The sequence below is a fragment of the Patiria miniata genome, unplaced genomic scaffold, assembly GCF_015706575.1.
Source record: "Patiria miniata isolate m_02_andy unplaced genomic scaffold, ASM1570657v1 HiC_scaffold_21, whole genome shotgun sequence".
NCBI lineage: Eukaryota > Metazoa > Echinodermata > Asteroidea > Valvatida > Asterinidae > Patiria > Patiria miniata.
In genome coordinates, this window is record NW_024037060.1 from 4,818,306 (window position 1) to 4,845,926 (window position 27,621).

The window sequence follows — 27,621 nt, forward strand, 5'->3', positions numbered from 1 at the left end:
ATAGATTTTGCATGACCTGTGACCTGCAAGTTACCCAGAATGCCATTCCCACTTCCTTCACAAGATTCTGTGAAGCTCATCAGCCCGTCCCAGCGCCCTGTTTGCAGGGCGAGGGGTACGAGCCAACATGACGCAAACCATTGAAAAGGACCGGTGAGTTTGCTGCCACCAAGCATCTCAAAAGTCACAGACATTACTCTTCCTTTCATAATGCTGGAATTCTCCACATAATAATTCAGCTCTCGCATGTTATGTTGTCCCCAAAAAACCAAAAATTCTGAAATTTTCTCCAATATTTGCAGGTTCTTCGAGGCCGGCCATCGTCCATCGAGACATCAACAGCCGAAACGTTCTGGTCAAGTCGGACCTGACCTGCGTCATCGGTGACTTCGGCTTCGCCATGAAAGTCTTTGGATCGTCCGTGGTACGGGAGGGAGACGAAGACAATAGCACCATTACTGATGTAAGTGTACGATCAACCCATAGGCTGTGCGCGTGACTGCAAGAGGGCGCTATTTCATGTACTAAGAGTTCGTTTACAGCTCCAACAGGGAACTGGTTGAAAAAAAACAACTCAATCTTTCGGACAGTGTGCTCTGCCTGTCAAAAAGAGTTTTCCCTGCAAAACAGATTTCGCTTGATTGTATCTTTTTCATAGAATTGGCAAATAGATTTGAAGGTGAAGGTCAGCCAAGTTTCTGCTCCAAGTTCATGCTGGTACATTGTCCTTATCATGGAAGGCATTTGGCAAAGTACCAACATGAACTGTTTGCCAAGTTTCTGAGATGCGTCTTGGACTGACTTGTTTCACCTGTTCTTCAAAATTCCTCAGTAGATCTAGAGCAAGCTGATTCTTAATTTCAGTTATTCATTTGTATGATAATGGTCCAGAAAAACATAATTTGTCTCATTCAACAATGTGTATGATTCTCATAGAAATGTAATATCAGAACACAGATAAGAAAGCGGAACAATATTAGGCTTGTTCTATTATTCCCTCCCCCCCAAAAAAGTCCCAAGTATTTTCAGTGAAGCTAAACTGAAAGTAAAACATAAGCCGTGTTCCCATTAGACTTTTTTTGGTTAACTTACCGCGACTTTCCTGTAGAATGACAAAATTAGTCTCGGGAGAGATTTCAGCCTCTTTAGGTCCATATACAGATACATGTGGCATATTCCGTTTCATTGATTTTCAGAGTTAATTACCAAAATAGATCAAACTTTGGTTATCCATCAACCCCAATGCATCCTCCCGGAGTCTTCCAAAGTCTTACTGCGAGGAGATAATAGTATTTTCTTTGTCCTCAAAACTGTCCAAAACATAGAGGGCCTAACGCTAGGTCCTCTAATTTTGTTGTGGTTTTATATTTCTGATCAATTCAGTCAGTAATTAGTTTCCAGCAGTTGTCTTCGTTTTTTTATCCTCAAAGTCATACTAAAAATTCAATCTCACGTAAAGTAAGAATGACTGGGCTCTTTCTCATTCCTACATTTCTCATTCAAACCACCTGATGGGGTTTGAGGAATCCAAAAGGGTTAAAGGGGCACTACGGCCTGAAATCCCTGAAAAATTCATGTTTTGGACTGTTTACTTGTATAGTATTTTAAAGGTCTAGTTGAAAGGAAACTAACCTAATGTGTCTTACCGTTCCGGAGAAAAGATGAAGAAAAAAAAACTTGGTTGTTAACATCGGACCAACGGAGCATGCATGTTACGTATTTCCTGTCGTTTTCATTCAATGTATGATACACATTGTGTGTGTCACATAAATTACCCACAGCACCAATACACAAATGTTCTTTCTTTATGCACGTCCGCAGAAGGTGACCACTGTGCTGCTGGAATCAAAGCTAACACTGAACAGCTCGATTTTTAGGGACAAAATTGTGAACCCCCCCCCCCCCAAAAAAACCAACCCAATTTGTTCTCGAGTGGTTCTCGCAAGAATAACACAAAAATGCCCAGTTTCTAAAGGATGGTTATGTGGACGTTCATATCTACTTTAAATGATCTTTTCATTTAATATAATTTCGTTTAAAATGCATTTTGTGGCTCAATTGAGCGTATTCCAGGCGGTAATATCCCTTTAAGGTCAAGGACAGTAGCATTGCTTGCTTACTCATACTATTGCACAAAAAAAAGAGAAAGAGAACTTGACCCTACCTTGGAAGCCAGGGCAGCTTAAATGCCTTTGTTATTGACCTTGATGGTTTGACCTGCCCTAGGCAGCCATGGTGCAGGGTGATACAGGCAGTACTGCCTCGTTTGGCTGACATGTGACCAAATTGTGTAACATCTCTATTGAAGAAGGCTGCATATTGGGTCTGCACACACAAAGATTTGAGGCTATTATGATCAACCTTCAGGCAAAATTACAGTTTCGTTGATGGAAATAAAACCAGACTAGTCAGGTGTTATTGTATACTTTTGTGTCGGGGACACTGGAATTACATGTACTTTTGAATTATTTGAATCGATAGTCCCTACCAGAATGACGAGGAAAAGGATTTCGGTAGTAGTATTTTAGGAAACACTTATCTGTATCTGCGTATTTCTGCTGTGTCCGGGTATTTTTTTATTTGGTTTATTTGGACAATATAAGCAGTTTCAAATCGTTAAGGGTCTTATGTAATGAAATTTGTTTTAATGCAATCCTCAAAATGTACCTTTATGTCCCATTTAACTTTATTTGTCATCTTCATATTGCCATTTTAAGAGCTTTTTTTTTTGGGGGGGGGGGTACTTTTTTGGCTTTTATGCTAATGAAAAATTACATATTCATGAGCAAATCTGTGATGTCATTCAAGGCAGAAACTTCAGTTTCACATCTGCTTCAGCATAAACAAGTCACAAAATTTTTTAGGGGTTTGCTTTGGTTGTTTTTCTGCTTTCAGTGGGTCTCGTTGATTCAGTATATGACAGTAAGGCAATGAGATAACATTATGCACAAATGCTTTCAATAAGCAGCATTTTGGGTTTACAATTTGAAGAGAAAAACACTAATTTGAAGATTGTGTTCCTAAAGTGACATCACAGCAACAGCGCCCTCAGTTGTCATGAAAAGCATGAAACATTTTAAATGTTTAAAAAACAGTGCACTTTAAAAAAAAAAAAATTACCAAAAGGGATGTCTCATAGTTTCGATACATTTCAGAGGACTGGATAGTTTCTCCAAATTTGCTCAAGTGTGAAATTCATTTCATGGACGCTTTATAAAAGGTGCTCGGTGTTGCATAAAATAATTGACAAATGTACAAGAATGAACACTGTACATGTACAGTATGATGTTCTTACAGTGTATGTTCTGAATGTGAATTCAAACATAGCACCATCAGCATAAAACATTCCCATGTGGTTATGAGGTCAGGGTCTATGTTATTTTGAAAGGAACGCTTCACATGAATGTTATTATTGGAAGAGGAATGCTCTCACAAAAGGCACTATGCTGATTGTCGGGGGTGTCTGGTAATGTCCCATGGCATTTACAGTACTTATCAAAACAGAACAACGTTTCTCCTTTTTTTAAAAGAAAAAGACTAGTGTATGTTAGATTTCTCTACAGGCATTGTTAGGCTTATAGTTGTCTATGCTGACAATTTCCATTAGGCACAATATTGCTAATTGCTGCTTGCACTATTTCAATGACATGGGGCGAGTAGGACATGAAGATATAGGATGTACATGTACCGATAGTGTCAAATATCTATTGAAATTTGCTGGACAGTAAAAATGTGAACAAAACAGATACTTTTTGTCCATGCAGTATACAGTGAAAACACTCATTAACTTAAGTAGGAAATGGCTCAGGTTATGAATCTGAGAACATAAAATCAGTAAAGGATTTCAGTTTGGAATTCTAGCCAATTTTCTCTACCCTCCCTTTAAAGAAATATAGAAAGTGCCCTTCAAACACCTATAGTGCAAAACAAACACCACTTAAGTCTTTTTGCTAAGTCGAAATCAAAAGAATACTAACACTTTATTTTTTGTTTGTTTAATCCGCTGACATTGCTCAGGTCGGCACGGTGCGCTACATGTCACCGGAGGTCCTGGATGGAGCTGTCAATCTACGGGACTGCGAGTCGGCCCTCAAACAGGTGGACATCTATGCTTTGGGTCTGGTCTTGTGGGAGATTGGCACAAGATGCAGCGAGTTATACCCAGGTAATCCTGCTAACCCCCTTCCCTACCCCCCCCCCCCTTCCCCCCCACCCTCTTCAAAAATAGGCCTGTGCTTGTGGAAACATTCCCGGGGATCTTTTAAAATTTGCCTTGAATTCTTTTAAAACTTGCCTTGGAAATCTTTTACAATTTCCAGGGAATATATACTTATAATATCTAATCGCTGGTATCAGGCATGCAACTTTTCCTCGGATCCGCTGATTTCCTCGTTTTTTACTTCTCATGAATGCCATTACAAATTGAAAATTACTGTACAAAATCTTGTGTAGTTTGGAATTTCCTCGTTTTTTCTAAATTCCCAGTTGCATGCCTGTGGTATCTGTTCTTATAAAGCGCATATTACCATTTGGTCCGTTTTGCGTTCAAACTGTAAATGGCAGTTATTCAAAGAAGATTTTGAAAATTCAGTGTTTTGGAGCTACAGGATTTTCCCTCTTTGTTTGGACAATATTGAGTTGTTTTATCAACCAGTTTCCGAGATTATACGCAAAAAGCCCCATTCCTGAATATTTTGAGGAACTTCGTGACCTTACCTAATCGCTGTAGCCACCAAACTTTCCATGAGTTTGCAAACTGATAATTTGAGTTTGGATGTAGTTCATTTCCTGTATGGTTTCTTGTATTGCTATGTTTCTAAATATTGGATCTTTTGCGAGTGAAGTCCATGCTGCCAGTTTCAAGGTCTCACTAATAAGTGGGTATGATCTCTATCGTAAACAAGATAAGAGTTGTCTAGACATGAATATACAAATGTAGATGGGACACTGAAAGGTCTGCACGTAGAACAAACATTTAGAGCTAGGATCATGTACATGTACATGCAGAGCTTGTTGATGAAGTTGAAGATTTTGTACAGTATTTTGAAGGTTGCAGATACATATCCCACTTTTTTTCTATTTTGTGGTCTTTGGTTCATCTCTGTGGTTGAGTAGCATCTTTAAGGAAAAGTCTGTTCAAGATCTGTGAAGTTGACGAATTTGAAACTTGGAAGTCGAGACAGAATTTTCAATCTAGTTGCCACATATGCTTCAACAAGAGGAAAAGCACAACCTTCCTCAGTTTGAATTGAAAGATTCTGTACAGTATTTTGAAGGTTGCAGATACATATCCCACTTTTTTTTTCTATTTTGGTGGTCTTTGGTTCATCTCTGTGCTTGAGTAGCATCTTTAAGGAAAAGTCTGTTCAAGAACTGTGAAGTTGACGAATTTGAAACTTGGAGTCAAGACAGAATTGTCAATCTAGTTGCCACATATGCTTCAACAAGAGGAAAAGCACAACCTTCCTCAGTTGAAACCTCTGTCCCTTTCTCTCCCAAAACCAAACATAAATTTCCGTCCTCAATCTCCGTAACAGTTTAGCATCACCCCCTTGGTAAAAATCTTCACATTCAAGTGCAGCATTCACACCAATTACAAAAACTTGTAATATGACACCCCCTCTGAGGCGCCTGACAACTCTTGTTGTTGACTTAAAGATGTCCTCTCTAGATCCATTTATTTCGATAGTAATCCGAAAGGATTTGACCCGACAAATCCATTTCCCCACTAAGTCTTTGTGTTGGCACGCTGTGGAGTAAATACAGGAAGTGCCTCGGAGCCCAATTATCCAACGTCAACCACAAGGCATCAGTTGTTGTTACTGTCCAGTAAAGGTCTTGCCAATGACCTTTACTGGACAGAAGCTTCACAATACTTGACACAGGAAGGCCCTCCTAAAGAGCTTGTAAGTTTCACCAGTCCACGTTCACTTTCTCTGTAAACATCTTGGTACCAAACACTGACTAAATTACTTACAGACCCCCGTGTTTGAATTTTGCAAATTGTTATCTGCATAATCGATTGAACAGAAGTTGAGGTCAACAATTTGTGGGCAGTGTTTGAAAAAATTTCAAGTTTTTTTCCAACGATGGTCGGCCAACCAGAAATTGAACAAAACTTCCACTTTTCTTGAAAATGACAGCAGACCAGGTGCCATGATTTCACAGGATGCTTGAGACTAATATTCACTTATAGTCACGCAAGGTATTTCATAATAATTTGGTGGTTTTGTTTTTTGATCAAGGATTGGAAAAATGTAATTTTTGAGCTGTGGCAAAGTGTAAACTTACGTCAATAATCTTTGTTTCACGTCTGATTATATCCCCAAAATGATGTCCTTACACTGCCCCCACTCGCTCAAGATATGGTTGATTGACAATTTCCCTGTGATAAGAGGGAAGTAAGAAGTGGCCAGAGTTTGAAGGCATGGTTAGACTTGTGAAGTCTATTTGTCTGACTGACATTTATCAGAACAGGATGTCTTGAGTCAAATGATTGATGTATTGTGCTCGACTTGACATTAAAGTAGGCTTGTCACTGTCAGCTATATATGTATCTACTCTCCTTTTGCAAACCTCACTCCTCCCCCCCCCCAAAAAAAAAAACATATAAAAAAAATTAGTCTAAAATTTACAAAGAAATCAGCTAGGGTATAAGATGGTGTACATACATATGGGCAATTCCATGAGAATGTGGACGTGGCTGAAAAATTTATAATTTATTACATTTTCAAAAATGAAAGCATCCAACCTCAAAATTATTTGTGGTATCAAACTAAAAAGGACAACAAGACCTTTCATTTGAGTGATATGGTAGTGAGATGGAATATGGTATCTTTTGTCCAAATTTTTGGGGCTAAAAAGTTGGATTTTTTGAGTAGTAATTTTGGCTTTTATTTTTACATACAAAATGCCAGTGTTGTCATGACTTCTTGCTTTTAAGGTAGAGAGAAAATTTCATTTTTTAAGCAAAATGAGGTTTTCGTTTAACTTTTAGTTTCTTATATGATTTAAGTTTACCAAAGATGGTCGGACAAACTGTAATAGTGAGGTGCCAAAATATACCCCTCTAGATATTTTATGACCCATTATTATTTAATAATTGAAAGTGTACCGGTAGCTTATACCCTCATGATGAGAGGGCCTTATAAACAGATTTTCCATCAGTGCACAGCCTGAGGAAATTTTCAAATGCAGGGTATTAAAATTTTTGCCCATGTCCTGTTCTTGTAAAGCGAGTTACCGATAAAAAACCTCTTGCAAAAGCAACATAAGTTGATTTTGTTGACTTTTTCTTTTGGTAGCTTAGTCACTTAACTTCAAGGGATCTTCTGTTCACAAAACCCATCCTCAATACTCTGACTTTATACACGTTATAGAATACCAGCACAGAATTGATGGAATACCCCCTCTCAATGTAACGTGAGTCACCATTGGATTGGTCATATCATGTAACATGTTGATAGTGAATGAGGTTTACTTTTCTGTAGCAAATATACACCTGTATTGCACTTGAAATCCTAAACAGTTGAGTGTAACACAGTGCTCCAAGCATTCTTGGAGAAGAATTAGAAGTTTTGTGAATCAACTCCAACGAATGCAGAGGCTTTGATAACAGAATATAAAGGAACCCCCCCCCCCCAAAAGAGACAAATATCAAGCGTTGGCAGATACATACATGTGGAAAGGATAGTACCACTTCCTTATTACATAGACCAACCACCTGGCAGAAGACAAAAAAAGACATCTTGATTGAGTAGCACCTGTAAGAATGGGAAAAAGGCTCGTAATAAACCAGCAGGTGTAAGCCAGCTTATTGCTGGTACAGTATGCGTGTGTTTACGCCAAGTGTGGCAGTCTGACTCACTCAGTGACTAACGTCCGGATATGATGCTAAGCTGTGTCAGAGAGGACCAAATGCCCCCCAACGCGGTACATGTAAATCGCACGGATACCTACGTGTGTATGTACCTGTTGATTAGCATTACTCTAAGAACATAAATAATCATTTTAGGATTTAAGTCATACATGCATTACTTTTTTTTTTGGATTTCGATGTGTGTGGTGGGAAGGGTTGTTTTAAAAGGTTTTAAAATGACTTAGATACGTACCTGTACATGTACATGTACGTGTGTCTTTAGATTCACGTACATGCAGGTTTTTTAGTTACATTTCATTACAAAATATTGGCAATAGGGTAACAGGAATGATTGGTTTGTTCAGTTTTAAACTAAGAAATCTGAGTTTGATTTTTAAATCTGAGATTAATTTTGTTTTTTTAACGGAGCATACAAGATTCCTTACAAATCGATTAAAGTGTTTGAATTTAACTATCTTCCCAAAAAGCTTTAAAAAGGCAATTCCCTAACAATTGATTTGAAATGCTTGAATTTGATGCATGTATCGTCCCAAAAAGCTTAATCAGGGCAATTTGGGTAAAAATTATAACATTTCTCTAAAATAAAAATTGATTTAATAAAACCTGTCAAGAAACAGCAACAATTAGTACGTTAGATTAACTCTGTGTTTCAACCATAATACCTTCAAAAACATTTTTGTCATGGATTTTGTACATGGTCCTTTTGTATTATGGTAATGACATTCAGTGATTGATGGCATGCATTCTGCGTACATGTAATGGGATGCGATGTTCATTGTCTGTGCAGCCCGAGACAAATGTTTGGAAAAACAGTGTCCCGTGGTTAATAAGCTGAGTCACAGTTTCAAGTGTGAAAAGAAAAACCACTTAATCATATCGCTAGTTTATTTTGCAGTCTATTATGTAAATGAGAAAAACGCTTTGCATTAAACCACTGGCAAGTGTGTTTTCAATAGACACCGATCCCCCCTCCCCCCCCCCCCCCTGTAAAATAACAGTATTGAATTTTCAAAATCTTGTAAATGTAAAATTTGTAAATCATGTAAATTTTTAAATCTGGTGTTGAATTTTGGGGTATCGGGATTCTTTTGAGTTAAATATTCAATTACTAAAGAATTTATAAAGCATAAGGCCATGAATAAAAAATGTGTTTCCAATTACACTGAACAAAACAATAGGGTGGGTGGGTCATTATTTTTTGTTTGTTTGGGTTTTTTTTTTTGCTCTGAATTTTTAGATGCTCCAGAGAAAGTCATGGAAAAGTGGGACTTAATTTTTTTTTTTTTTAATAAAAGTGTCATCTTTATGGTCTTCAACTTTTACATGGGATAATCGATACCGGTATATCCAATATTCTCAATACATGTATTTGATTGCCAATATATCAATTATTTAAAATTCTGATATCGACAGTGCTTAAACTGGGTGCATACCTTTGGAATCAGTATTTTGTCTTAAAAACCACAGATTCACCGTGACCTTTTTGTCTTTTGTTTGCATCGCAGGTGGCGATGTTCCTCCTTACAAACTGCCCTTTTCCGATGAGCTCTGCCCACACCCAACGTTTGAAGACATGCAGGTGCACGTGTCTAGAGGCCGAAAACGACCTGCTTTCCCAGACGCGTGGAAGGAGAATAACCAGGTACCGGCAAATCAATCAGTCTAAATCAACGGACATTCTCATCGCGATTTTCTCTGTCCACAGATCAATCTCACAGAAACTGTTAATTGTTTTATGGCAAAATCTTTTTAATACCACAAAAGTTTTTTTTGTTACTCTTGTTGCCAAGCTTGTGAACACTTCACGCAGATTTTACAAATTGATAAAGCAAAGATTTTTTTGTTATGTTTCATAGCATTGGGTTGTTTTTTGTTTAGCTTCACGCACACAGTGTTTTGTGTGCAGTAATAGTAACTGTCACTTTAGAAGCCAGTCAGCATGGGATAGCTTTTGTTGACAACTTCAGTTTGGAACGCAATTTGGAATTCTTTATTCAAACTCCCCTCAATCTTCGAATAAATAAAGAATTAGTATGTCAAGAATCCTATTTTTGTGACATTTTTTTTTCTTTAGGCACTACGTTCTTTGAAGGAGACAATAGAAGACTGCTGGGATCATGACTCGGAGGCCCGCTTGACTGCCCTGTGTGTGGAGGAACGCATCATTGAACTGATGGTGTTGTGGGACAAACACCACACCGTCAGCCCCACAATCAACCCAACCTCTGAAGGGATGACGTCAGCCACGATAACCCATACTCGAGGTCATCCAGACCATGGTCCAGGGACTGCCACCACAGCCACGGTGGATTCAGGTGCAGTGACCTCCCATCTGTCGCAGCCCCACTCTCACGCTGACCACGCCATGACGGGGGAGGGCCCAGAGGGCGGGTTTGGGATGCGCTGTGCTCCGACAGGCTCCGTCATTGAGAAGAATGAGCGGCAGAGGCTTCTGTCGCCAGACACCATCAGCACCAGCCTCTCCGCTCAGTCGGATCTCAACCTGATCGACCTGTCCACCATTGCGCCCAACGTTGACCCCAAGAACCTGCACTACTCCGACGAGAACATTGAGAGGTTCACCTCCGACCTCAAGTACGGTCGTCCGTACAGCACCCCTACGGAGAGCTCCGAAGGGTACGGGTATAGCGAGCCTAACACCTCCCCCAGCCAACCTCTGGTCATGCATGAGATGAGACCAAGCCTTGCTGGGGACCAGATGACCGATAATCTTGGAGTCTGGAGCAAACGACACAATCTCCACCGACCAACCAGCTTGCCGGTCTGGGGTCAGATGACCGTGAATGAAGCCAGAGCGCATACTCATCCCCACCACGCTTTGACCGACTTAGGAAGCGAGTCACGACCGGGTAAGCCTGACGTCAACAAGCAACGTCAACAAGCCAGGGCTGCTGAGCAAGCTCCCGTCACCAGCCCGAAACAAAACCTCCCTCCTAAAGAAATGGAGGCGTCCTCGTCTGACAACTCCTCCAGTAACGGATCCTGCAGCAGCCTCCATTCTACCTTATCCGAGGGGTCAGCAAACAGCTGCGAGTCGGATCACAGCCGGCGACCCAACACCCTTCCTCTGCCAACCAACAGCCACGGGTCCAAGAAAAAGCTGGTGGCAGTTTACATCCCGGATTCAGGCCCGACCACTAAAGTCCAGACAGGTATTGCCAAAATGGACAGCGTTGACACCCAGTGTCACCCGGTCAAAGTGGCGACCAATGGTACCCACTGTAAGAACAAACCCGGAGAACCCAAAGTGACCTGCAGAGCCAGGGTGCAACCCTCTGAGACAAACCCATCCAACGCCAGGCCCTTGTCCTGGTCAGTTGGAGACAAATCAAACGACGAGTCAGACTCTGGGAGTCTCCTGAATGGGAACTCCAAATCCAAAGAGTGCGGTGTAAATATGGACTCCAAGAAGACGAAAAGGAAAGTCACACCCTATAGAATAGCAGGCTCAAAGAAACTCTCCGTTTACAACGGGAAGAGCCAGGGCAGCGTGTCGTCTGATGACGGCTCTCCGGAATCTGACCAGGCTAGCGACTCATCCGAGAACAGTGCTAACAACAATTCCGGGGACCAGTGTAACGGTACTCCGTTGTTGACACAGAATGGCCATGCCTTGCAGCCTGGTAAACACGTCACAAACGGTACGACGTCTGCCGTCAACCGGCATGCTGTGCCCACCGCAGATAATACCTTCCAGCTGGGCGGGGACAATCTGCAGTGGGGCGGGCCAGGGAAGACGGGAATGGAGAACGGACCCAGAGCTAACTACCAGGTCTCGTGTGTTTGAGTCAAATCTCTGAGTGATGTAAGCATTTAAACCAAGGCGATCTGTAACTTAAATCCAAAAGATTCCTTTGTGTTATTTTAGAAATGGAAGCTTCACAAGCATTTTGTTCCTCACAAGCCAGTATCATCTTGGTTTAATATTTTCATATTAGAGCGAGGTCACATAAAATATAATGTGAAGAAACCCAGCTCTAATCCACTTATTTGTTCAATCTTATCCTGGTGACGAAGTGTCCTCAAATCACCCCAAAAGACCTTGAAAAAACCACTCTAGCCTTGATCTAGAGGAGCCATCAAAATTTTAATTTCAAGAGTTAATAGCGTGTAAACCAGAGACAGATTTGTTTGTCTGTTGTGTCCCAATGTATTTGTTCAGCATTGATAACATAGTGACGTCGACAATAAACATAATACGTCGGTCAAATAAACTAAAATGAAAAATGCATTGCGTTAACATAAAATGAAGGCTATAAAATGTACTTCAGCAAAGAATCTGTCACAGCTCTTTATATAGAGGTTTGTATAAGACCATCCACCTTCATTTCACTTGCATAGAAATCGTTGAATGTTCCCCCTGAGGGATAAATTTCTGATTCATGAAAGATTTAAAGTGCAAACTGCTTTCTGTTCACCATTATACATGTACCCCTGCACATGCCTTTCCCTGAATGAAGGATGGTGGTTACCATGACAACGGGACTGCAAATGTATATATTCACCTGTAATGATGATATTCTGTACATTGTCTCGATTTGACATTTGATATTTGCAAGTGCGTTTTGAATTGCACCTTGTACTCAACTCATACAAAATGTTGGTTTGTTTTTTTAGTATCAAGGCTGACAAATTGTAACTTAATTCGATTGATAAAGCAGCAGTTTTGAAATGTGATAAATGGTTTTAATTTAAAATTACGTCGATAATTCAGTGCCAAAACATGGAAATTTTATACAAGCGTTATCTGTTTAGAAAAGTAGAGGTTAGGCCAAACAAAAAAAGTCTCCGGTTTCTGGTATGCGCGCGCGTCGCCGTATGATGAAAAAGTTTTTTTTTCAATGAAAGATGATGTCTCAAAACCGCCAAACTCACTGGTTTGACTGGAATCCTGCTGCTGCACAATTTTAACGTGTTTTTAGATTGGGTTATGGTCGAGAATCAGCTTTATGTGGCCTCTCTGGACTCCCATATATTTGCACTAAGTTTAGTCGGGCACCATTTGCAGTCATCAGCCGACATTTGAAGCAAAAAATCAGGTTAAAAAAAAAAAAAGCCGCATCGCCGCACCACTTTTTGGGTAAGCTCCATACCAGAAACCAGAGACTTTTTTGGGGGGGCCTTCGGTAACTGCCGGCCGCAGCTTTTATTGCTGCTAGATTGATGTATTCATGATCTGTACTTGGCCCCGGGCCGCCTGGCTATGTCCATACTTACTGGCTCATGGCTTAACGCTCCGACAATATACTTGTATTATCATGTATGTACGCCCTCCATGCAAAAACCATGGAAATTGTGCATAAACAGTAATAATACAAATAGTAATGTGTATTTGTAAAGTGCACGTATCCACCAGTATTGGTGCTCAAGACACTACATCATTATTACCCTGCTCATTAGGCCAATGCAACCTTCCAAAGACAATCTCAGCTCCCTGGGGAGTATACAGCTAGATTCTGCTATTTCGCCGCAAAGCAGCTAAAATCTATCGCAATAACCATCTCTACCCTCACAGGTACCCATTTACTCCTGGGCGTAGAGAAGCAATGAGTGACAAAGTGCCTTGCCCAAGGGCACACGCACCATGATCCCAGGCTGTCCCTCTGCCTCTCCCTTTGCTAACAATAGAGGGGGGATACACGCGCATGGAGTCTATAGGTGGCACCATGTGGCCTAAATGAAACAGTCACCTTATAACAACTTGCTACTGACTCTCTGTGTGCCTAAATTGGGAAAAGAATGCCCTATTTTTTTGGGTCGCATACCTCTGGTGAAGGAGCACGACAGAAAACCTCTTGAAGGGTCAAATTTGGGAGTTTTCTTCACTTGAAGACGGTCTTGCCATTTAACAAAAAACTACTGTGGAAAATGGACTGTCACACGCTGAAATACCTAGCAATTGTAGTGCAGTAAAAATTTAGCAAGGAAAAGCGAAGGGTTGACATATTTACGCCCCCTACTGTCGTCCTACTGGCCCTCAGGAGATGAATTTTGTCCATTGGTCACGAGGGAATTAGATGAATTCCAATTGTTGACATGCTTTTAACAAACCCCCTAGGCGCTTTTCCTTAAATCCTCCAACTGCCTCTGTTTAAACACTTGATACTGCTTCATTTCTCCAAAATCATCTGTTTTCTTCCTTGTTTTGGTCACTGCTCCAAATGGCTTATCTGCCAAAATTCCCCAAAATGGGGGGGGGGGGGGGGGGGGTGGATTGTCTGGAGTTGGTTAGGGTTAAGGCCTTTATGCAATGCATCATCCAAAATCAACCGGTATTCAAAGGCAACACATTTCAATTCTCAAAATCCTCCAAAAGTCCAGGGTTGATTTTGGAGGATTGAGGAGGGTCAGGATGAATAATCATTGTATTTCTGTGATATTTATGTGAGGCTATCTTATATATGCATGATGCTGCATATATAACTTGCACCTCTGTAGGGTGTTGGGAAAACGTTCCAAATTGCAGAGTGTATATTCTACTTTAATATTACATTTGACAGTAGTATTTTATTGATTTTTTGATATTGATTTTCAGAACAGTAAAGTAACTGATGTAAATACGTGTTGTGGTGCCAGTAGTTTTGACTATGTAAATTACTGGGGTTTTATGTGAAGTGTATTCACATGTTTGTACATGTACCTCAAAATTGACGAATTGTACGTCAGAGGGGATGGGAAATGTAAATTGACTACAATTAAGATTTAAAAAAAGAATGTCTAAAATTTGGAATTTCTGGTTGGAGAAGTAAGCAGGACAAGGCAAGTCTAGTAGAGCTGGTCCCAGAGTGCACAGAATTCTTTCCAATTGATTCCGAATGGCTATTCACTGGAAGCGGTGTTTTTATCTGCAGCACACATCGTCAACGGAGCATGATTATTCAGCTAGTTCGATGTTTATTCATAAGAAAATAACAATGAAGTCACACCATTGCTATTACTCATTCATGCTTACGTACATTACAGCATTTCAAACGAAGGCTTTCGTTGAGCTGCAACAGTGGCCTAGTGGATAGTGGAATGAACTATGGATCGCAAGATCTGTGGTTCGAACCCATGTCCTTTTTCATGGTATTCCTTTTTTTATTGGTTAGGATAAGTTTAATTGAAGGGCAAACACTACGAGAACCTAAGAGTCTTTAATCCACGTAGAGTGATAAATATTCATCTAAGGGTGTGTGATGTGATTGGTTAAAAAACTATGTATGCTGCAAACAAAAAAAAATTCGCTCACTTGAAGTGTGCTCACCATGGACTGGATTTAGCCCATTCATTGGCGTTGTGAGGTAATTCTATTATGGAGAGCACTGCGCGACTCATGCGCGACTCATGAGCGACAGTGAGGGAGTCAGTCGGTGAGATAGGTGAAAAGAGGATGACTCTAGGCGAGCCCTCTGGGACCAGCACAAAATGGCGCTACATTTGAACTTAAGTTTGGGACAGAGATGGCAAATTATTTGTGCAATGGTTGTATAATGTGTATCATAGCCTTTCACAGTGTATATCAACACAGTTGTGTGTATTCATTATTCATGGGAAATGTACAGACAGCGATTGGTCTAAGTGAAATTGTAAAATAAAAATAAATGTGAAGAAAAAATGTCACCATGTGATAAAAAAAGAGGAAAAAGAACTGGTACTCTCTATCTTTACTTTTGAAGCGAAGTGAATCTATGGGGAAGTGGTGACCAAATTTTGGAGTGCTGCAGAATCCTTCACTTTGTAGGAAAATAATGGTATATTGATGTATTCTTTCCATGTAAAGCAACAGTTGCCGAGATAAACCTTCCCCAATCCTACAAAATCCTCCCAATTTCTCGTTGGGTTTTGTGGGAAAGGGTTTGTGTTTAAATATAAGCACTTCACAGTAATACACATGTATATGCACATCCGTTTGTTCGATTGTCTGACTGTAAGTTGGCTTATGTGAGTCACAGTACACTTCGTGAATGTTGCATTCAACCAATTATCTGAGTGCTTATTTTTTTTTTAATTGGACACTTCCATTTCATTTGAGTAACCTGCTTTTTTTATTGGTCAGTTTTTGCATCATTTGTAAAGCAATTGCTATCAGTATTCCACATATGCAATGTGTGCATTTGTAAGACAAGCTTTTTTCTAATAACCTGTGTATGTCACACTAAAAAAAAAAAACTGTTTGGCAGTAGTTTTTGTAAGGTTGACAATTCCTATATTCCACTTGTCGATTTGCTGCATCAAGCTCTGTGACCTTTAAGGCTTGTTTTAGAAAATAGGAACGTGTTCGATGGAGTACATGTACGTGTAAATACATGTATGCATATTCTTGATCTGGTACACGGTACCCTCTGGAGACATGTGCACAATAGGGAACAAAAGATTGTATACGTCTCCACAGGGCGGTTTCCATAGGTGAATACAATGTACGTCTCCACAAGGTTATCACGAAATAGATATGTGGATTTTACTCAAAAACTAGGAATTTCCAAGGTATGTTGATTTGTCGCAAATTGAAGTATTTTATGTAAGGAATTGAATGTCCGAATTTCAGCCCAGGAAAGTAATTCTGGTTAAAGTAGGAGCATTTTGAAACTACACTCTCAAACTTGAAAACTTTAGTACACGAAAACAAAGAAATGACTTGACAAGGATACAAATTTCAGTATCTGTGTATGAAGCCATAGTGTAACACGCAGGTGTCAATGCTCTGTGATTGACACAACACATTCAGGAACCTGCCAAAAAACACACAACCTTTTCGGAAAGCATCACCCTGAACGGAATTATTCAAGATGCAAGTCACCAACTGCTAAATTAAACCATATACACCTTGCTTCCCTTTAGAGACATTTTTTTTCCTGTAAATCTAAGCACTTTAAGAAAATTCTGAGTAATTTGTGATGTGGTCTTAAGAAGGCCAAGGGTGCATTGAAGCTTTTTTTGGAAGCGTGAATTATTTTTTTTCTGGTTTGCAGGTCAAGTTAGTCTGGAATGAGAAATATTTGTCAGAAGTTTAAATTGAGAAAAGAGTTTGGAAAAAAGTCGGTTTTATTGGAGTTGATAATTTGCCAGACCTTATACATGTATAGGCCTTTTTTTATTGTTTTCTTTTCTTCCTTTTTTTTTTTATTAACGATGTTTTATGCAAAAAAAATAATACTACTACTAATTTGCCGATGATTTGGTACCTTTTTTATTATTTGATTGACTTTATGAAAACTGTAATATTGTCGTAAATGTTTTAATTTAATAATTTGAGTTCACGGCTTAATTTCTGTATGATATTTTCCCCGTTCATTTCCAAGGTTCTTGAAGTTTGACGGCATTTTAAAACCATTAATTTTAATTTGTATATTTCTTTGCATCTATACACGTATGCTTTTATGTTGGACACACGTAGTGCTTAAAATCCGTTCAAGTGAAGTAAACTTTAAATCCTTATGTTTTAATTTCCATTAAAAAATATCCCTTGATTTGGTCATTTAGTCATTTTATGTAAAATGTATTCATAGTGCTTAATAAGATGTTACTATGGTTACGTTTTTGTACAGTATCGGGCAGTCGTCAACTTGTTGTAAAACTGACGCAGGTGATCGGATAGTCTTTATTCCAGTCTGGTATCAACTGCCATCAGCCTTGCATTGTGTAATTTATTGCCATAGCTGAATTCACATCCACATTCAGCGACAAACCTGACTTGATAGTTTGAGATTGTCGTCAGTTTGCCAGGATTGAACCTTGTCACCTCTTTGTAGATTTATTTTTTGTGTTTCAGATTCGACAAAGATCGGTCAAATATCTTTGGTTATCTTCTTATTTTCTCCAGAAATATGCACATGAAATTCCCTGAAATGTGAAGCTGTATAGATGTACATGTACTATTACGTAGCTTAGAGTTCATCTTTATCCCGTATGTTGTAAAGTTTAGAAACATACGTAATGTGGTATTTGCGAGTAGTAAATAAAACATGTAGCGCTTCTCCACAGCATAATCTTGGGCATGTGTATTTTGTCCTTCTAAGAATGGTCTTCATTTCTGTTGGAAACGAACGTAAAAGGTCAACTATAGTGTATATTATCAATTGACAACGCTTAACTGAATGCCAAATACTGTTCTATTATAATAACTTTTGTGGCGATAATATTATTTAAAAGATATCTTCCAGACTTTTGAAAAAAAATTGAATGAGAATTAACTCTAAGAATCTAAATAATAAGTCCAGTCATAGCTTCCAAAAAAAATGTTGGGGGCCTTATTGGGGGATAAATAAAAAATAGAGTAATGCTCCTTTTTATGAAAAAAAAATCTTTATGGACGCCTCTAACTCAGTGTTGATTCCAAAACGCTTGGGCGCCCTCTCGTGATATATCACGTGGCCTTTTATACAAAAAAACTACTGTAGTGAAAGTTTGTCCTGATCCTTTCCCATATGTCACCGCTTTACAGATGAAGATATAGTCTGACAACAATCCTTTGAAAGGACAGAACTTCTGCCTTGTTTGGTGAAAATGAAAAAATTAAGGTAAAATCACTCAAAAAATTAATGTCCTTTTCTCCCCAAATGGATGATTTTTGCCCAAATCTTCAAAATTGTGCGTGTTAGAGTACCGATTGATGTTCCTCTTGCATCCGGATGAACTTCTGGCTTGTTTGGTGAAAAGTCAATTTTTGGCCAAATTTTCACTAAAAATATAAGGTTTTTTTTCCAATTTTGGCCAAAATATTAAATTGCTTAAAAGTTGCCGGAAAGATGCCTTAACGGCCCTGGAACACATGCCAAATCGATTTCTGGACAGATGTGCTATTAGAAAAGAAAATTCCGTCGAAAATTTCAGGTAAAATAAGTCAAAAATGTATTTCTTTTTCTCCAAAAGTTGATTATTTTTGCCCAAATCTTCAAAATTGGGCGTTTTAGAGTACTGATAGATGTTCCTCTTGCATCCAGATGAACTTCTGCCTTGTTTTGTGAAAAGTCAATTTTTGGCCAAATTTGACTACAAATGTAAGGTTTACCCCTTGCATTTTTTTTCCAATTTTGGCCAAAATATGAAATTGCTTAAAAGTTGCTGGAAAGATGCCTTTATGGTCCTGGAACACATGCCAAATCGATTTCTGGACAGAGTGCTATTAGAAACGAAAATTCCGTCGAAAATTTCAGGTAAAATCACTCAAAAATGTATTTCTTTTTCTCAAAAAATGGATGATTTTCGCCCAAATCTTCAAAATTGTGCGTTTTAGAGTACTGATTGATGTTCCTCTTGCATCCAGATGAACTTCTGCTTTGTTTTGTGAAGAGTCATTTTATGGCAAAATTTGACTAAAAATGTAAGGTTATTAACCCCTTGCATTTTTTTCCAATTTTGGCCAAAATATGAAATTGATTAAAAGTTGCTGGAAAGATGCCTTAAGGACCGTAGAACACATTCCAAATCGATTTCTGGACAGATGTGCTTTTAGAGAGGAAAATTCCGTCGAAAACTTCAGGTTGAATCACTCCAAAATGTATTTCTTTTTCTCCAAAAATGGATGATTTTGCCCAAATCTTCAAAATTGTGCGTTCTAGAGAATTGATAGATGTTCCTCTTGCATCCAGATGAACTTCTGCTTTGTTTTGTGAAAAGTCAATTTTTGGCCAATTTTGACTAAAAATGTAAGGTTAACCCCTTGCATTTTTTTTCAATTTTGGCCAAAATATGAAATTGCTTAAAAGTTGCTGGAAAGATGCCTTAAGGGCCCTTGAACACATGCCAAACCGATTTCTGGACAGATGTGCTATTAGAAAGGAAAATTTCGTCGAAAATATCAGGAAAATTCACTCGAAAAAATAATGTTTTTTTTCCCAAAATTGATGATTTTTGCCGAAATCTTCAAAATTGTGCGAGTTAGAGTATTGATTGGTGTTCCTCTTGCATCTAGATGAACTTCTGCCTTGTTTGGTGAAAAGTCAATTTTTGGCCAAATTTGACTAAAAATGTAAGGTTATACCCCTTGTATTTTTTTTTCAATTTTGGCCAAAATATGAAATGGATTTAAAGTTGCTGGAAAGATGCCCGAAGGGCCCTAGAACACATTCTAAATCAATTTCTGGACAGATGTGCTATTTGAAAGGAAAATTCCGTCGAAAATTTCAGGTAAAATCACTCAAAAATGTATTTTTGTTTCTCCAAAAATGGATGATTTTCGCCCAAATCTTCAAAATTGTGCGTTTTAGAGTACTGATTGATGTTCCTCTTGCATCCAGATGAACTTCTGCCTTGTTTTGTGAAAAGTCAATTTTAGGCCAATTTTGACTAAAAATGTAAGGTTAACCCCTTGCATTTTTTTCCAATTTTGGCCAAAATATGAAATTGATTAAAAGTTGCTGGAAAGATGCCTTAAGAACCGTAGAACACATTCCAAATCGATTTCTGGACAGATGTGCTTTTAGAGAGGAAAATTCCGTCGAAAACTTCAGGTTGAATCACTCCAAAATGTATTTCTTTTTCTCCAAAAATGGATGATTTTGCCCAAATCTTCAAAATTGTGCGTTTTAGAGTACTGATAGATGTTCCTCTTGCATCCAGATGAACTTCTGCCTTGTTTTGTGAAAAGTCAATTTTTGGCCAAATTTGACTACAAATGTAAGGTTAACCCCTTGTATTTTTTTCTTCAATTTTGGCCAAAATATGAAATTGATTTTAAGTTGCTGGAAAGATGCCCGAAGGGCCCTAAAACACATTTTAAATCGATTTCCGGACAGATGTGCTATTAGAAAGGAAAATTCCGTCGAAAATTTCAGGTAAAATCACTAAAAAATGTATTTCTTTTTCTCCAAAAATGGATGATTTTTGCCAAAATCTTCAAAATTATGCATGTGAGAGTATTGATTGATGTTCCTCTTGTATCCAGATGAACTTCTGCCTTGTTTGGTGAAAAGTAAATTTTTGGCCAAATTTGACTAAAAATGTAAGGTTAACCCCTTGCATTTTTTTTCAATTTCGGCCAAAAACTGAAATGGCTTAAAAGTTGCTGGAAAGATGCCTTAAGGGCCATGGAACACATGCCAAATCGATTTCTGGACAGATGTGCTATTAGGAAGGAAAATTCCGTCGAAAATATAAGGAAAATTCACTCGAAAAATTAATGTCTTTTTCTCCAAAAATTGATTATTTTTGCCGAAATCTTCAAAATTGTGCGTTTAAGAGTACTGATTGATGTTCCTCTTGCATCCATATGAACTTCTGCCTGGTTTTGTGAAAAGTCAATTTTTGGCAAATTTTGACTAAAAATGTAAGGTTAACCCCTTGCATTTTTTTTCAATTTTGGCCAAAATATGAAATTGCTTAAAAATTGCAGGAAAGATGCCTTAACGGCCCTGGAACACATTCCAAATCGATTTCTGGACAGAGTGCTATTAGAAAGGAAAATTCCGTCGAAAATTTCAGGTAAAATCACTCAAAAATGTATTTCTTTTTCTCAAAAAATGGATGATTTTCGCCCAAATCTTCAAAATTGTGCGTGTTAGAGTACTGATTGATGTTCCTCTTGCATCCAGATGAACTTCTGCCTTGTTTGGTGAAAAGTCAATTTTTGGCCAAATTTGACTACAAATGTAAGAGAAACCCTTTGCACTTTTTTTGAATTTTGTCCAAAAAATGAAATTGCTTAAAAGTTACTGGAAAGATGCCTTAAGGGCCCTGGAACACATTCCAAACCGATTTCTGGACAAATAAGCTATTCAAAGGGGAAATTCCGTCAAAAATTTTAGGTTTTACTACGCTTTATGCAAATATAATAATACTAAAAATTTGACGATGTTTTGGTACCATTTTTTTATTGGATTGGCTTTACAAAATTCTGTGTAACTGGCGTAAATGTTTTAATTTAATAATTTTAGTTTACTGTTGTAGTAATTAAAAACTGTCCTGTATGATTTTTTCCTTGTTCATTTCAAAGGTCTTTGAAGTGTGGTGGCATTTTAAAACCATTATTTTTTTTTTATTTTTTTTTTTGCATATACACGTGTGATTTTGTTTTGGACACATGTAGTGCTTAAAATCCGTTAAAATGAAGTATACTTCAAGTCCTTATTTTCTTCTTATTTTCTCCAGAAATATGCACATGAAATGCCCTGAAATGTGAAGCTGTATAGATGTACATGTACTATTACGTAGCTTAGAGTTAACCTTAATCCCGTACGTTGTCAAGTTCAGAAACATACATAATGTGGTATTTGCGAGTAGTAAATAAAACATGTAGCGCTTCTCCGTGGCCATCTCTAACTCAATTAGTCAGGCGCCCTCTCGTGAAGTATCGCGTGGCCTTTAAAGGGAAGATACAACATTTGCAAACATCAAAAAACAAAATGATCAAATTATCACGAAATACCTTACTGATTGTTAGGGAATGACAAACTAAAGTATCCTGTAAAATCGTGGCTCCTGGTGTGCTGACATTTTCAAGAAAACTTGTATTTTTCCAACGCTGGTCGGCCGACCAGCGTTGAAGAAAACTGGCTTTTTTTTTTTTAAAGAAAACTGCTCCTAATTTTTCACATTTTAGTTATTCCGCATTTTCTTTGCAATTGATTACACACCTGTGAAGGAGTACAAGCCTGCTAGACTGATTCTCTGACCTTACAATTCCCCAGAGTCTATAAAATGCTCCGTTTCATCTTTAGTGGGGTCAGGGAACCAGACAACAAGAACATGGTTGGTTTTCTTGTATTTCCAGCATCTCCGAACCCAAAACGTGAAGCAAGTTAGTTTAACAATTTTTGCTATAACATAAATCCTCCAAATCCATTTATTTCTGAAAATTGCAGCAAAAGCAAATGTTGTACATTCCCTTTAATATAATAAACATTTATTTAGAAAATTTCTTTTCGAAAGAGGAAATGATTGTCCATGGAAATCTTCTTTAACACCTTGGCAAGTGAAGCAGGTCCACAGAAAAGCACTTTCGTTTTGGAAAAGCCCTCCTTCTTGAACTGTCCGAACAACTGTGAATTGAAAAAAAGTGGCAAATATCGGTAGAAAAAAACACAATTCACAATTTTCATTGTAATATTTCCGGTTTAAATCACATTGGTGCAATATTTTGAGATAAACTTGAAAAGTTCTTTAAGAAAATCATCTTCACCTTTTCCCAATCGGGCCTTCCATACCTAACACCGGATGCTGGTTCGTTTGCATTTTTAACCGGGTCAGAGGTCACATAAAGATGCAGATTAATATGCGGAAGGTGCTGTGACCTACTATGGCCTGCCTGATGTTCCTTGATTTTCGAAAGCAAAGTTTCAAACCACTCATGGTTCCCGACGTCCCTGTTGATCCAAATTACGTCAACCTGAAAATAAAAGAATGCACGACAAGATTTTAGAAGCTCCATGGCAATGCAGTATCTAGGCCTATAGTATCATACACGTGGTTAAATCTCACTTTAAAAAAATGAATTGACACCATTTGTTTTTATTAACTAGCCTTTTGTCCTATTCAAGCATTGATTACAAAACGCAAAAAGTGGAACCTCATCTTTCCTTGTCAATTACCTTTTTCAAATTTGAATCTTCAACATTTCCGTAGTCCAACATACTTTGTAACACCGCTGCGTATGGCGTTACACCAATCCCCGTCGCTATGAATATCACGTGATCTGCGTCATAGAGTCGGCGCGTTGCTGATCCGAAAGGACCATCGATGTACACACGTTCCTGTTTGATAAAATATTTTAAATAACAATGAAGGGATGGGTTATTGGATGGATTTGGAAGGAAAGTGGTGGCCAAATTTTTGTGAGATCGATTTTCTGTTTTTATATTCAGTAAACTTGGAACCCATTGAATGTAAACTTCCGACCGCGAGATGGCAGATTATTCAAGGATTCGGAGCATGCGCATTCATTTAACGGTTTTTTTTTAGGCAAGGGAGTGCGCATGCACAGAAGTCCGTGAAATGAAGCTGCTGCCACCAAGCGACGAAAAGGTTGCATTTAGTGAGTGATAAATCGTTCTGAAAACTTGTGCATATTCAGTTGTAACTAAACGGATATTTTATTTAATAATGTGGCATTTGCGTTCAAAACACAACACAAAAACCTTACCTTAAAAATAGGACTGTTAAGAGTAATGTCAATAAAATATGTTTGCTCAGTTTTATCTCTTTGATCAGCATCAAATATTTGGTTGATAATGTGAGCTGCCATTACCGTCTTTGCATAAGATGATGACGTCTCTTCGATTACTCCATGGCAACCTTCCTCAAATCTCACTTCCTGTCCATCTACCGCGAATGCAGGGTTGTCTCTTTCCCATCCACTTTTGGCGGTATTCGGCGTGTCCTGCTGTTGGTTTGTATTGAGTCGGCCCTTCTTGACTTTTTGAGTTCCAGACTGCAAGAGCAGTTTTGCTAGACGTCTCGTCCAGTCGCCAGATGTTCGTAAATGGCAGGTGAACGAATCTGTGAATTAACAGGTGTAAGATAAAGTTTTTCAAACTTATACACATTTTTTGTTTCTTTCAGACGCGTGTTAATTACACCGAAATAGTAACCGCTTTTTGTGCTCATGTAATCACTTTGGGGAAAAAAACTAGGCTACATCATCAAAATGGCAACAAAGTTAGCAAATTGACGACACCTAAAATAAACCATAATAAACTGAAATCCCTAAAGAAGTGTTCAATAATGTCCTATAAATCGAATGATTTGCTGCAACCTTTATTTTCTGGTGGGCTGGAGATTGTGAACGGATGCCACTCAAATCGGGAAACTGCCGGCAGCTGTAGATACACGTAGTCTCCTGCTTGAAACTGAAGTCGCTTCGGTCGATTGATTGTAAGTCTTGTCACCTTAAACAAGATGAAAACAACGCCCTCATTGCGACAACTCTAATATTTGATACTAAATCATTAGATTGGAACTGAGATGACTTGAAATCGGGGACAAATGTTAAAGTCCTAATGAATTTGTCTTGAGAAAACGACTTGGGAACCTTTGTAACCGAATCGAAAAAGACGTTTAAAGAAAAGGTTTTCTCTCTACCACAGACTTGTAGGGAAGAGCTTACGAACTAAGACACAATAGTTAATCTTGTCACTTGCTTTTGTTTTGATTTTTTGGTTGCCGCATTTGAGAGAAGATTTTGTGTGTGCTTGAATTAAGAATAATACCTTGCTAACAAAATAATTCAATCCTTTAGGAGCCTGATATACGCACCTCATTTGGGAGAGGAGAAACCTGCGTAATGCTCGACTTGTAGTACAGCAGACACTTAGAGACGTCAGAGCACCAGACCTTCTCGATCATGAGCAACAGGCCAGGGAGAAGAATCCATTTCCAAAAGTCAGGAGTGTGGAGAAGGAGACATATCAGGAAGACAGTATAGAGACGATGAACAATGTAAAAAATCTACGAATTCAAAGAGATAATTCATAATTATGTATATGGTATTGAAGGTTGGGGTTATAGTTTATCTGTTTTAGATTACTGGATTAAATGTTCAATCAGTTTTCGGGTGAGCTTGTATTTTGTAAAACAAGTAGACACTTCTGGGGGGGGGGGTATTAGCAGTGGTATTAAAATCAGGAAATTTACTGTAAATCATTATGGCTGTATGTATTTCTAGTACAGGTTCGTCTGCTTGTGTGAGGTGGTCCTGAAATTAGCTCAATGAGTGAAGTAGCCGGTTTAGTATTGGCTAAGCAATTTCAGAAGTTATCAACGATCCCCCAACCAATGGAGTCTATGAAACTACAGCGTGTCAAACGAAATACTTCCACAAATTATATTATTACTACATGTACTGTGGCTTTTTTTTATTTTTTTTTTATTAAGGGAGATACTCGGTTATGACATGATTTCCACCATTTGCTGGCAATGAACCATAATGTTACAAATTCCTTGAAAGCAAGCTGACCTGAAAATGCTTCCTTCGCACACAAACAAGCGAAGTCACTGTCATTGCGGTAATGGTAACCAGAAGCAGCCAGCCGGTTGGGTAAGCAGCACCGAAGAAATGCCCAACGCGGGAACTGGTCGTGAGGAGGTACGAAGGCAGAGAGTTCGTCGAGTTTCTGCAAATCAAGGCTTGAAGGGTAAAAAATAAAAACAGAAAAGAAATGTGTAAATCAGGAACGTTTGTTTTACCCCTAATAAACGTATGACGTACGTTTGGGCCAATTTCAGCTTCTAAAGCTCAGTAAAATGCTCCTTCATATTTTTTGGGGTCAAACTTTATAAAACTTTTGTTTTTGTTAAGCAAAAGTCTTGTGTGGTTGGCAGAATAATACCATTCTGCGATTAGTAGCTCAATGAAATTGTCCGTAGTTGCACAATTGCAACTCTAAAGCAGACTGACAACCTAACTAACGTCCCATTATCTTGTATAGGCCTAAATCCTACACCTAGTTTGATTTGATCAGAAAACAGTTAAAGTTTCACCCAGCTGACTACAGCCAGTAGTCCCTCTTTACTTTAACACGGAGTTTTCATTGGTTTGTTTGTGTGAACCTGTGATTTCACAATCTGCTTAAAAATGATTTATTCTCCAAGAGATCCAAATTTACGACTTGGCGAAATATCTAATTATCAACTTTTCTTCCCTGAACAACTCCTCCATCCGCGAGCGTGCATGCTCAGTTAGAGCACATTACGCCGGATCTTGCATCAACCTCGTCCCCGTGACTTTCGAGCAATACGCTATGGCTTGCTTATGTCTCTCGCCCAGGGTCTACTCACTGCGAACGAAGTTACCCATGCTTTCACCGACATGCGCAGTTCTTACCTGCATTTAGAGTGTGACACAAAGTATGTGTTAATGAGAACACGACGATCACAACGCCAACCGACTTGTGCAGGAGGACATGTTGGTCAATCGGTAGATATTTGGCCAGTCTGGTCGTCCGTAGATGAGTCAAACTGTGCCGTAGCATCAAGAGTACGGACAGGGCCGTGTTGAAATACAAGCACTTGCCAGTTGATCTGGCTGCAAGTTATCAGAAAAATAGGCATTTGCAAATGAAATTAGGAATGCAAACAACAAACTGCCTGTTCAATTCATTGTTAAACTACCTCTTAACCATTAAGGGTCATTGGAAGAATATACCTGAGTAAATGTGAAATTGTATATAAAGGGTAAAAACGATGACAGTCGGCCTACAGACCTATCTCACTGGAAAAGTAGAAAAGAAGGTATTTCACTATTTCTAGGAAGTAACTAAACAAATCCGACACCGTTTAGCGAGTAGAAACTTGATATTAGATGATTTGATATTAGATGATTACCTATTAAGACGAGGCACGAATGGCCCCAGTGCGAGCAGACACTGCTGACGACAAGCGCTATGTTTATCAGTGCGTAGAGAAGACAGTAGAGCACCTTGCGACGGTTATAACGAAGATACCTCCAGGAGAAGATTTGTGTGACGATTGGCAAATGTGAAGTCAGGAAACCAGACTTGAGGGGATCAGTAGGTGAGTGATCTTTTAATCTGGTAATAAGAAAAAGATTAGCAAAAGTAAAAAAAAAAAAAATTGTTAGGCTTCTTCGCGAAATCACTGAAAAGAAAAACACGATGATCTCTGAGCTTGAACTGAAAGGAATTAATTATCACCTTGTAAGCATGGTCAGAATCTGACTCTCGTACACTTCTCGCAAAATCTCGTCAATTCCCACAAGCCCTCCTTCGCCGTCATGGAAAAGCGACAGTCGTAATGTTTCCAGCATAAAATCTATATACTCGATCACGTGATTGGTCTCTTCAACAGAC

At 38.7% G+C, this 27,621-nt stretch overlaps 1 protein-coding gene across 4 annotated transcripts in view; it reads left to right on the forward strand.

Annotated features, from left to right (window-relative positions):
- The window catches only part of LOC119729588 (bone morphogenetic protein receptor type-2-like), a 28,673-nt gene extending 16,565 nt beyond the window's left edge, over positions 1 to 12,108 (forward strand). For all 4 annotated transcript variants that reach the window (XM_038202205.1, XM_038202206.1, XM_038202204.1 and 1 more), the window contains exons 6-9: positions 303 to 463; positions 4,018 to 4,165; positions 9,385 to 9,521; positions 9,954 to 12,108. In XM_038202205.1, the coding sequence (XP_038058133.1) occupies positions 303 to 463; positions 4,018 to 4,165; positions 9,385 to 9,521; positions 9,954 to 11,687 (2,180 nt within the window). In that variant the 3' untranslated portion in view covers positions 11,688 to 12,108. The remainder of the gene's footprint in view (positions 1 to 302; positions 464 to 4,017; positions 4,166 to 9,384; positions 9,522 to 9,953) is intronic.
- The last annotated feature ends 15,513 nt before the right edge of the window (positions 12,109 to 27,621 follow it).